This window comes from Silurus aristotelis (assembly GCF_946808225.1).
Source record: "Silurus aristotelis genome assembly, chromosome: 16".
Lineage (NCBI taxonomy): Eukaryota > Metazoa > Chordata > Actinopteri > Siluriformes > Siluridae > Silurus > Silurus aristotelis.
The window spans coordinates 9,135,115-9,148,382 of NC_139589.1; the positions used below are offsets into that span (position 1 = coordinate 9,135,115).

The 13,268-nt window shown below is 37.5% G+C and overlaps 1 protein-coding gene across 2 annotated transcripts in view; it reads left to right on the plus strand.

Moving 5' to 3' along the window:
- Positions 1-13,268, plus strand: part of zbtb16a (zinc finger and BTB domain containing 16a) — a 102,600-nt gene that overhangs the window by 35,792 nt on the left and 53,540 nt on the right. For both annotated transcript variants that reach the window (XM_083564877.1, XM_083564876.1), the window contains exon 3: positions 10,923-11,020. In XM_083564877.1, the coding sequence (XP_083421003.1) occupies positions 10,923-11,020 (98 nt within the window). The remainder of the gene's footprint in view (positions 1-10,922; positions 11,021-13,268) is intronic.

Consider the following 13,268-nt stretch of genomic DNA (forward strand, 5'->3'; position numbering starts at 1 on the left):
GTCGACTGGTCTGTGCAAGACTCAGTCTCTCTTGTACTGCTGCCCAGAGAACCGAGCCGCGGCTGTTTACAGTGAACGTCGTACCAGGTGGTGATACTGATGACACAAAGTGATATGATGGTGCAATGTTTTTTTCCATGATAAACAACATCTGCACCATGATGCCCGCTTTCTCATTCTGTAGCGTTCTCTGCTTAACTTTTTTCAAACAATTTATTTATTTATTTTGCATATTCCATCATGTACATTGCTGTTATTGGGTTTCATCTTTATTAATGTAACAGGTGCTCGCTTGTTAGAGCAGGAAGAAACCCGGCTTGGCAGATATAAACTACAACATCGAAAGGGCCCAAAATATTTCAAGTCGTCTGAGGCAAGAATAAATTATACAGGACATGGAGTGTGTCGCCTTTTTACAAAAAAAGGACCTAAAGTTAGGCATCCTTGAGGTTTCTGCCACCCGAATGAAGGTGATGCCCATGAATAATGCATGACAGAGAGGGAACTCTTGTCTGGAGCTTTTTGTAGAGCAGCGGAGTGCTCGCGCATGCTTAACCTCGTTGATCTGACGACTAGCAAATGGGAGCAGAAGAAAACAAGAACGTAAGAAACTGTGAAAAGGAAAAAAAAAGAAAAGACAAAATAAAAGCAGTGCTATATTCGGATATGGAAAGTGCCTCTGTTATTAGGTGCAAAGCAGAAGGAAAATAAGTTTGCAAGCTTAAACCTGACAGTTAAAGGAATAATTTGTCCAAAATTTGATTTAACTGATTTAACCATGTTTGGGATTTGAAGTAAAAAAAATTTTTTTGTTTTTTCCTCATGCTAACAAATAATGTGTCCTTATAGCTAGTAGTTTAGCATCTAAACTGCACACTCTTGTCTTAATTACTCTTTTGTATATGGTTTTTAAAACCTGTAGTTTTATTAACTTTCTTCAGATAACTTTCTTTCTCAGTGTGGAGTCACTGTGGATTTGTAAAAGGGTGGCCTAAATTGAAAATTTTTTTTATGTACACTCACTAGCCACTCACAGGAACACCAGTCATGAGTCATCAGTGCAATGTATAAAATCATATTTTTCCAATATTCATCGGTCCAGTTTTAAGTCTATACCGAAGCCTCAGATTCCGGTTTTCTGGTGTCATCCGATATGTTTTTCATTTTGAGATGATTTTCTGTCGGCACAATCCAGGCTGGCCATTTTGCTCTGACCTATCTCATTAGCAAGGCATTGCTGCACACAGAAATGGCACTTATTGGTTGTGTTTTTGTTTTTCATGCCATTCTGTATGAACTCTGGGGACTAAAGATTAGCATTTTTTTCAAAATACTAAAACTAGCTTGTTTGGCACGAGAAACTTTGCCAAGGTCACTAAGAGCAGAGTTGTCTCCAGTTGGAGGAATGTTTGATGTAAATTTTTGTATTCAATGTTAATCTTCTAGCTATATGCTATCTATCTATTAATGCATGATCAGACTACTCCTTTTAATCCTCTCTATTTTTTTACCGTCCATATGATGAGCTTCAACAGCTGTTGCTAAGGCATCCCAAATTCCAAATCAACAGGCTAATCGCTAAGCACTGGCTTGGAATATTTGCAAACAAGTGACCTGGAAATAAGATCTGGCAAGCGAGATCTCCATTAATTACCTTAAACGCTATAATATTGGAAAATGTACCGATCATAGCGAGTGCCCGCTAGTCCGAAGGTTAATGGCAGAAGCTGCCTCATAATGGCTGTAGGTGAAAGCGGTATTAGCAGAGAATCCTACCCTTCAAGCTGATGCAACTCTAGGTATAAATTGTGGGTTAGGAGGGGAAACACATTCTCTCTTTCTCTCTGTATTTTTTTCCAGGTAGCGCAATTAGGAGAGCCACGTTAAGACCAGGTTCTGACAGAGCTCTTGTGTTTTCTGCCTGTAGACATAATAAAAGGAGTTTCGTGTCACACCCTTGGACAACATAGTTGAGCTTTGTACAATACCACAGTTTCCTCTCTACACCTTCACTGTCCTGTATTTAAGAGGTCCCTTGCTTGTAGGCGACGCACATGGAAGCCTGGAGGGCAGCATGCCGCCTTATTTAAACTCTCAGCAAATGACATGGCACGAGAGCGAGCAAGATTGATCTGGAAAACGGGCCATGTCTTATTGATAACCTTCTCCATGCACTGTAAAACCTTCTCCTTATTCACCACCCATTGATAATTGGATGTGTCTTCAACCCTGTTTCTCAGCCTGGTGCCTTGAATAACATCCCCTTCAAGGCTTTGATATCGTGCCATTTCTTCTTTTACTCGCACAATGTAATATGCAGCCTATAAAAACGTTGTCTATCCTTATCTGTCAAGCAGTGTATGAGCGAGACGTAAGTATATTAATGTGTGTGTGTTCTGAATAAGAGCTCTGGCTGTGTCATAACAAAGACAGCGTCTCTCTTTTTTTTCTTTCTTCTCCCCCCTGCTTCCGTTCTCGCTGCTACTCAGTTATGCTCAGCACGTGTCTGCAGCCTCTGCGAGTGTGGCTGGAATTCATATGAACGTCGCGCCGCGGGGACAGCGGCCCGAGTCATTGATATGTGCGAGGCGACACACTAATAAACATCCAGCACCGCCGAGCCTTGCCGTGCCGTTTGATACGATTTTATTGGGGGAGGGCAGAGAAAAGGGGGAAAGTAGAAGGATCTTGAGACAAAGGCAGGGATGGTAGACACTAAAAGGCATCAGTCAGAATATTTCATTTGTGTCAGTCAAAAGCCTTTTATGTCTGGTGTGGTTTTATCATCATGATCTTAAAAGCAGGAATAATTATGATCAATGTGTTGCATCAAAGGTTTAGCATTGTTTTAATGTATGCAGATTGTATTCGCAGTATGCGGCTGTATGTAGCCCTTGTGGAAAGTTATCCACTGACGCACAATCATTTTTAACATTTGTGGATCAGATGAAAGATACATATTCCCATTAATGGAATCGGTTGTGCAACAAATGGGCAGTAAAGTGAGCCTAGTCTTATCTACATACATATTACCTGCTATAAAACAATGTTCAACTACTACAAAATATATATATATATATATATAATCTCATATTTTTTGCCATATCTTAAAATACAATTCACTTTAAATTCAAATGTATATAATTTAAGTTTTTAAAGTTTAGTTTTAGTTTTACTGTCTTACTGCCCTGATAACTGAATCAATATCTCCGATTATACCTAATATTTCCAATTATTGTGTGTGTGTGTGTGTGTGTGTGTGTATAAAGTATAACAAATCTAAGAATCATTAAATTTTATTAAGTGTTTTGGTTATCGTGACCTCTCTCTGATTCTTCAGATAAGCTTTTCTGTTAAGATAAATCAACCTCCACATAATTCAAACCTGATCGTAAAGCAATAAACTATATTATGAATGGCTTGTATCATGTGCTCTGATTGAGTGCTAGGCACATCATAACCGCAATATGATGCCGTATAATCCAGAATGATATTTTATCTATGTCGTGCTTCCGCAATCCTGTTGTAAATGTGTTGATGGCAGGGTACATAAACATTGTAATTGCACGGTCTTAGTCGGTCTTAGTACTGCTTCTGGTGCTGTTTCTTTTTTTTTTTTTTTTTTCTTTCCTCCACCATCTGATTCACTATTGCCTGCCTCATTCACTCCTAATGTGGTGGAAAGGACTGGGGACTCACTGGTCCTGTCTAGCACGACTGTGGAAAATAAAACCAAGCTGCCGCAGAAAGTTAGTGTAGCTATCTGATGGTGTGAGACGTAAACACTGCGATCAAAGTTTATTGTGTTTATTTCAAACATTATTGCCATTAAACTAGGGAAGTAAAAACTACCTATTGTGCAGCTGACCTTTTATAATGTACTTTTGCACGTTGTAATTTGGGTATGGTTTGGATTGTTCCACAGTTTTGGTTAAAGCTCAGGAGTGACTGTGACTTTGTCCTTAGATGCTCTGCAACCAGGGACAAGCTTTAGCATTACATTAAAATGCTTCTCATCTGTATCTGGTTTTATATTTCTGCAAAACAAATTCTCAATAATATGCACACAGTATTTAGGTCTACTAATAGATTGCAAGCAAAAGAGAGTGGTTGCTTTTATTAAAGATATAAAAAAGTTTCATTATACTTCAATGTGGACAACAATTTTCTTGCTTTCTGTATTTATCTTTTATAGTTTAAGATGATAAAAGTTTTAAGTTTAAGTTTTTATCTTTGAATCAGTTTTCTAATGTTTTTTTAAGGAACAATAATGAGCGACTATGCTGCTTAAAAAAAAAAAAAAAAAAAAAAAGGATATGGTATGATTCCAGTAATAAAAATTTGTCATATTTTTATCTATTTACCAAAATATTAATACTGTGAAACATCTGCAAAACAAGTTTTTTTTTTTCCTTTATTACTTACATTATTGCAGTATTGCATCCATTCTATTACTAAAAGAAAATAAAAAAAATAAAAAGTGTGTGTGTGTGTGTGTGTGTGTGTGTGTGTGTGTGTGTGTGTGTGTGTATATATATATATATGGGCTGTCAAGATTAACATGTTGGCGCAAATTCATTTTAACGGCACTAATTTTATTAATGCATTTCTGTGACCATTGTTTTTATATAAAATATAATTAAATAAATATGAGGCGAAATGAAAACCTTTAATGCAACACATTTATTCACAACGTCCTTTCTTTTCTCAGATATAAAAAAAAAAATCAATAAACTCCACCAAAAAAATTTTTTTAATCCCTAAACATTGTTTTACTAATGTGCCAAGGCTTAAATAAAGCACCAAAATCCGCTAGTAGTGCACACATGCGGCAATTAAAACCGTCTGTGTGGAAACGTATGTTTTATGTAATTAAAAACACCATAATAGCTTTAAAATATTTACAAAAAGTATTTTGTCTTCATGCTTTATGTTGAGTATGGTTTTAGTAATAATAAACATACACACACACACTTTATGCGTGTGTGTAATTTCTCAGTAATCACAAAATTTGTGCCCCTGTCTTAAACCATTTACCTCTGACTGTTACAAAACACTGACACTGGAGACTCCTTCCATGGTCTCCTCACAGAATGTCACCATATTAACACTTACATCTTTTTATTTTATTTTATTTTTTATCTATTTACATAGTGTCCAAAATAAGCAGTTTCATATAAGAACAAGCACATTAATATACACTTCACTCTGAACTGCTATTGTAGAAAAGTACACCGTTTAATAAAAAAGGATCGAGAATTTAACGGCAGAAAAACGTTATTGCTATGTCTCAGAAAAGTGTTCTGTGCCATCAAGGCATCATGATGTGAATATTATATGGTCACATTTCTGAGATTTGCTCTGCATTTACTGCTGTTAAATTGGTGCATATGTTTTAAGTTATTGTTATTATTATTATTGAGACCTTTTTTTTTTTTTTTCTTTCGAGTATAAATGTTCTCTAGAAATAGATTTCTGTGCATGCTTTGTTTATTGGGGAGGTCAGTGGAGCGGTCATCTTCAAGAGGGCGTCCATAGAAAAGTCAATTAGCATTAATCATCATTATGGTAATGTTTTGGCAGCGTGGTGTCAACACCTGACTGAGATCTCTATTAAGAGCCAGCAACACGATGAACTGACAGATTGCTCGCTCTCTCACCCCCTCCTGCTTTCTCTCTCCCTCTCTGGCGCTCTCTGCATTGTTGGACCTCTTTTAACAAATACCATAATCCGACTGCGCACATGGAGCGGCATGGTTTTTTTTTTTTTTTTTTTTTTCTTAAAAAAAAAGCTCTGAGTGGGACTTTGCAAAAGGCTGTTGAATGGAAGGTCTGGCAGCCTGTACGTCGTAAATGTTGCTGTTCTCAGGCACTGTCTTTTTACACCGCCCCTTTCCTCCACCTTTTATTGATTCTGTAGATGGTTGTTTGCTGCTCATCCACTTATATGCTGAACTTATATAACTGAACTTGTTTAAATTCCGGTTAAAATCAGCCCACATGCAAATTGTCTGGTAAAAAATTTAAGCATTCTTATACATTTTATTAGAAACAACAAATTGGTTGTATTTTTTTCTTACTTTGTTGCTATGCTTAGAACTGCAGTGGAAAAACAGGAAAGAAACATACTTTCAGTAGGCTTTCTATTACATATCAGTTTGATTGTGATGAGTGTTGAAAGTATAGTGTAGTATGGACACAGGATATGTTTTGAAAGATATTGAGGCAACTTTGTTTAATCTTACTGTAACACAAACACACAGTTACAAACTGTTTATAGACTCCACAAAAATTCACTTTCATTTTATTTTTTATTTAATTTGATACATTTTGCATTAAATTATATATATATATATATAATTATTATTATTTTTTTTTTTTACTATATCGTCATACCATGAACAAAGCTAGAATTTTTGGTGTCTGGATTAGTTAGGGACAAAGGACACATCAGAGCATGAGAGTAGATGGACAATGAAGCATGGTTTATAGTTGCTTCGAGATACAGCTTTGTCTCCCTCAATTAATTTTTGCTGGGGTGTTTTGGTCCTTTTTCAAGGCGCGATTTTATCGAGGAGAGCTAAAGTCATTCAGTTCCATCTGATGCTACTTAATGGTGTGTTTCTGGCCAGTTGGTGTTTGTTCGTGGCTGCAGGAGCAGCAGAAGTCGCGGAGAAGTTTCAACAGCGTCATCTTGCCAAGAGGCAGCGAGCAGGCCGGCGTGACAGGGAAGCTCCCGGGTATGATGGACGGCTCAGGGGCCTACTCCAGAGCGAGAAAGTTCAGATTTATATGGGCCGAGCGGCAACAACTCAATAACACGGCCCCCGTAATCTACTCGGGTTTCAAACACGGCCCTGATTTACGAGCCAGCACGCCATGCCGCCTCTGAAATGAGGTGTTCAGCATATGTTTTGTTGACATAAATTTGAAATTTATTGCCGTTGTCAAAACTCGCTGTAGGACAAAGTCGCTTATTAACTGAGTAAATGGCTTGAGAGAGTTTTACGTCTGCTTCCTTAATGACTACAGTCGGTCTGTTTTCAGGCAATCGTCGTTCTGCTCGCCATCTCTTTATCTAGCAAGAACACACACACACAAGCTATATACAGTTTCTGTAGCAAATTAAAAGCACAGCTGGTTGGAGAGACCTGAGGGGAAATGGAGCTGCTACAGTTCACACTTACGAAAGTGTGTGTGTGTGTGTCATAAACAGAGGTCACTTCTGGTTGTCTGGGAAATACAACCTAGTAATAATGGGTAGAGTTCACAGGCACTAGCTGTATCCTTTTTTATTCCACTTTCCGCCCCCAGGGTCTACAGGGTCATCCCAACTTAAGGTTAAAGCACCCATGATAAATCTCATTAACCAGACATACCATTTCAACCTGATCTCAATAAAGATCTACCCAATCTCTCTACAAGTTTCTAGTGCATTTCTAGTTTGAGTCAGCTACTCTTTTGGTTGATCTGGTCTTCTTCAATTGCTCAGATAAACCTGGACACTGTGACATACACTTATGGACTAAAGGCCAGATTGAGGTCAAATTGAGGTATTTGTTGACTGTAAAGTACCGGATGACCAGGTTGTACAGCCATGCCACCCAAAGGTGCTCAGACCCATGGGTTTTCAGAGCGCCACCTCGAACCCCCCGGCATTCTTTTTTGTGTGTGTGTGTGTGTGTGTGTGTGTGTGTGTGTGTGTGTGCGCAGCACTTGTTCACTCGCCCGCCTGCCTTTTGAAGTGCCCTTTATCCTGGGAGGCGTTTACAGGCCTTTTTAATTACTTACAGCTTGCCAAAGGGCTCTGCTGCTTCATTCTTTCCTTTGTTCGTCAGGTCTCCACAATCCCCATCCAGAAGACAGCCATCAGGATTTTTGGACGTGTTACAGATTTTTTCCCTTCGTTCTTTTGTTTATTTTCCGCATTTTTCCCTTTCTCTCTACTTGGTGCCCAAAACGGTTTTCCATTCATTTTTTTTTTCGCCACATCCTTTAGAAATTTAGGAGCTAAGCTCATAATGCCAACACACAAGCATTACAAAAAATAATTGCAGCCCCTTTTTGTTAATCGCTCTTCTTTCCACGAATGACCAACCCGAACAATCAGCTTTCTGCAAATATGTTTGAGTCTAGGATTCTTACTGCTCATCTTATACCTTTTATACTCTTTAATATTAAATAGATATCCTCGTATAGCATATCTTTTATCATTATAAAGATATGCAAAAAATATAATAATTATAATAATACTACTCTAATATTACCCCAGTACTTAATGCTTTTCAAAAAAGCTAAGGCATAAATTGAAATAGAAGATGCCTGTCCTTTGGTTCTTGTTAAACACATATACTTTTGGCAGCGAGGTGCAAACAATGAGCTAATTACTACTCTGGAAACAATTACCACGTGCTGTAAGTATGCTAATAAAAACTAATTCGGCTCACCACTTGTAACGCATCGCCAGCGTTCTTACTTTGTGCAGCCTGTTGCTCCACTGCAGCCCACTTAAGCAAGGGCATCCATAAAACAATAAACCCAATAAACCAGTTTAACCTGCCAAAGCCCAATATCATATCTTTTATGGGTAGTCACTTGGCTTTTAACCAACCTGAGTTGGGTAATCCTTCGTTGTTGACTCTTGCTTTGGCTTATCTTTGTGAGGATGCAATGTGTCTGATGATTAGCTTGGGTAAAGATTCATATACGCCCGTTCTTTTAGTTGTCTTCGCTGAGAAAGTCACACACGGACGTTCACTGGTTCAGTCTAATCCTCACGCGGGTCACAGGGTCAATCCGGCATGCTAATTGCCGCAATCGTAATTACCTTTAAACACTTAGATATATCGGCAGGTGTCTGGTGTTGGATCTGCTCTTTCCCTGGATTAACTCTGCAACATAGTGCTGAGAAAACAAGAATGAAATCGTTTTATCACCCGGCTGTGGCGATCCGATTACTCAATTCTGAAAGTGCAGGGATATTAAATACAACATGGCTTTTTGTTAGATTTACCAATCTGACACCGTCTATCTGTTACGGACTTGATACAGGCCTGAATGACTAGATTGTGCTGCTTTTACTTTTCTATTTACAGTATTTGGTACTCAAGTGTGCCATGAAAAACATATCCTCATACTAGCTCAATAGGTCAGGAAGCTTAAACCGTGTTAGAAGTGAGTTAGTCGGCAAAAACAGCTATATTGGATCAGATTTGACATTTCTGACATTTTCTACTGGCATCCTTTATGTTGTGAACAGAGTTAGCATCGACTGACTCAACACGCATTATGAACATTGGATGTCATTCGTATTAATATATGTTAGGCTAATATTTTTTGTGATTTGCTTGCCATCAAATTGCTAGATTGATTTGGACAGTTAATTGAACTCACTTTTTAATGGTATATTTTATGGCTTATTCAGTGGGTAGGAAATATTTGCCAAGTGTAGAGTATAAGGCAGGACTTAATAAATGAGAAATGAAAACCCTAAACCAATCATAGATCTTGGATGGGTTTTTGTCAGTATTAGTTTCATATCATGATTTTATCAAAATGGTTAAAATTATATCCTGGTTTAATCAAGTTTGTACCATTTACTAAATTATAGTATTTTCAGAAAAAATAAGCCAACTTTCTTTCTTTTATTTTTTCATTTATTATCTTTGAAATCTTGCCCAAAATGATCACATGCTATACGGTTGCATTAATATCATGAGCACCATAGTCCTAGTCCTAATGCTCTGATTTATGTATGCGAATGTACAGCTTTTTTTGCAAACACCATCCTACCCTAACATATCAGCTTTACAGAACATTTCTGTTCTCCACTACATCCCTGTGTATAAGTATCGCTATGTATGTTTCACCTTACGTCTTAAGAGGATGGTGCTTTGTAAGCAGCGCTACCTGGAGGGATGAAAATCAGCCGGCCCTGCAGTTAAGTAAATCCACCATCTTTGGGCTTAAAGGCCATCTATATGTTTCTGTACAAACAAAGAGCTCCTTCATTCCTGCTGAAAGTCTGCATAAATGAACAATGGCACTCAAGCCTTATGTGCCATAAGTTGAGGAAATTACTTCCTACATCTTTTGCTTGGGGAAAATTGTCTCAAAGGGACTTTGTTGTAATAAATTAGCATTCTGTGTTATTTGACTTGTGTGGTGCAGCATTAAAATTTTTCTCTGTGTTCCATTATGGCAAGATCTTGCTTGATTTACACACATATCCTTCATTGTAGCAGTGTAGATTGTAAAACTCCGTGGCAGGATATTTGGAACGATTCATAGAGATAGAATTAAAGCAACTGTAGTAAAACAAATTGTTTAAATTTCAAGATTTGGGGTGATGGAACAGATTTTGTCAGTATCCAAGCCAACTAAATACTTCTGTACACATAAATTCTTCTGTACACATCTGCCACCTGTTAAGGATGACTGGTTTGTTTTGTCTCTGATCTTTTTTTTAATACGCATATACTGATGTGCTTTGGTTTCATTTCCTATAGTTACAAATAAACTAATAACAGGCACCTTATAGGTTCTTTGAATGGTTAATAAATTGCTTCAGCTTTATAAGGCATCTCCCTTAAACTTTTGTCTTAGTTCTTTTGACTTGGTTCGTCATTTTTTTGAAAGACAAACCAAAGGTTTAAAGTAGATGGCTTTTTTTTTTTTTTTTTTTCTGTTTAATGATTGCTAATAATATACTGCAACCATTATGGTACCATTTTGTCGGGGCTCCTCTAGTCTTATTTTCACAGCAAAATTGCACTGTTCCATCTTTACCGCATCACGTCCTAATCAAATCATGTACATTGTGTACTTGAGGGTGTTGCGCGTCGTGTCTTTATGCGAGTTAAATAAACGGAGCTGGCAGCGAAGCCGTCACTGATGTTGTTTTGCCTTGCCTCTCTCCGCAGGAAGCTGCACAGCGGAATGAAGACCTACGGCTGTGAGCTGTGCGGCAAGCGCTTCCTAGACAGCCTACGCCTGAGGATGCACTTGCTGTCTCACTCAGGTAACACTCACCCGCTTGTGTCTGTAGGGGCCTGCTTCCCCGTCTGTACATCCACAGCCAAATATAGCTCAGCAAACAGAGCTGGAAATAGCATATTTCCACAAGAGGCTTGTTTTTTGCATAGATGCCACAAAAACAGGATTGTACATAAATAGTGGAGATAGTTAAACTAGACTAGATCTGAGCTCATTTGTATCGCTGGTATGTGTGTGGGTTTCATTCACCCGTCATGCATTCACGCAGTATAGGATGCTGGGAATGGCTACTGCGGAGTTTGCCAGCAACAGTAAGATAGCAGCTAGCCTAACAGTCATGTAATTCAATGCGCACACAGGCTATTGATTGTGCTAACTTGCCTAAATCATGGGGGACTTATTTGCACTGCTGTTTTTTTTTTTTTTTTTTTTTTTACTGGGAGTTAGGGTTTTTTATAGGAGAGTAAAGTCCTCTCCTGCAGTCCGAAAGGAATCTGGTTTATATAGAGTCTGTAAACACTGAGACTTTTCTCCACTATGGGATCTTCTCTCACTGCACCCAAATCTCCAACCCACAGAGGGACAGATTAAAGGTCCTCGTTGAACGTTCTCAAATATGAGAGAATAAGTACCACATTAATCAAGTGATTGATTTTGGAATTGTAATTAGGAATGTAAATGAGTTTAGACTAGTTATTGAAACTACATAGGCCCACATTGTCCACATTTAAACAAGTGCTAATGTCACATCGCCGCATAAAAATCCGATATTTCTAAAGTAAATATCTCAATATAGAGAGATAGAATTGACTTTTTGCATGAATGTTTGAAAACCACACTGAATAGGGAGATGAATGACCTTTCATGCTGGGCCGCCCAATTCAATTCACACACAACTCAGCACGAGGAATGCTGCTGTAAGGAAATAGCTAATGTTTATTTTAGAGGCTGCTCAAGTCCCAAGATACATGTTCAATACCCGACTCTGTGGCGATATTGTACAACTATTGCCCTCATGATGGCTACCCATCGTGCCTGCGCCTCGTGCTGACATTTATGAGCGACAACTCTAATAAAGACAAGGAAGCAGTGTTTCGAATCTCATCCACTGTTCCAAGCAGGCCCACAGTCAGTGTGCTCGAACACACAAAAGTATACTCGGTCATTTCGCTGAGAGTTTTTAAAGCTGAATGGGAGGCAGGATTACGCAGTTTGGTTATGAGAATAAAACAGTTCTATTCTACCAATAACATGGTGGTTATTTTTTCTTTAACAATATTTGACCAATAATTATAAAAATATATATTAAATAGACATAATGCATCATGTATGACATTTTCACAACTGATAAATCTTGGGCTCAGCTCATACACTTTATGGCCAAGACCTCAGCTTGTAGCCATAACAAAATAATTTGTAACCTTGAGAAGTATGATCTTTTGTCATATTTTCTTATGGCCATGAGATGGCCATTGGTCTCAAAATATTATCTTGTTCGCTTTATATTTTCTTTTTACCACTAAATATTATCCTGTGTCCTCTACATATTTTCTGATGTCCTTAAAATATCTTGTTGCAATTATATGCTTTTTGACTGTCTCTAAAAATGACCAAGTTATTAATATATTATCTCATGGCCTTAATATGTAACCTAGTGACAATGAGATTGGTCTTTGGTTACAAGTATCTTGTGACAAAGAAATTTCGGTCAAATTTCGGTACGGTTGGGAGGAAGAAATGAAAGACACAAAATTGCTTATTTTTTATTAACACAGTTTATTATAAACATCAGTGATCAATATTTTGAACAGTTTGCACATTAAAAACAATTTTTAATAAAATGCATGCTTGTTTAAATAATTAATAAAAAAATTTTTTTATAAAATATTAAATGGAATAAATCTAATCAATGCAATACACATTTAAATTATTTGAATGAATTTGAGCAAACGATTCATTTAATTAAAAATATATAAATGGAACATTTTAATTTAATAGTTTAGATTTGTTAGACCCCATTTGTTTAGTACAGGTGTTTGTGTGTTTTAATTTTGTAAAGAAATGATCTGCTTAACTGTTTAACTTATTTCAGAATACTTTAACAAATGTCTTCATTCCTTCCATCCTTCATACTTTCACTCCCTCAATATGTGGAATTGTCAGGATTTTCTCCTTTAAAGAGTAATTCTTGATGCTTGACACAATTCATAAGAGTCCATATCGATACTTTTAGCCGCTAGCCACTTACTGGTTAGCGGCTAACACTAGCGATA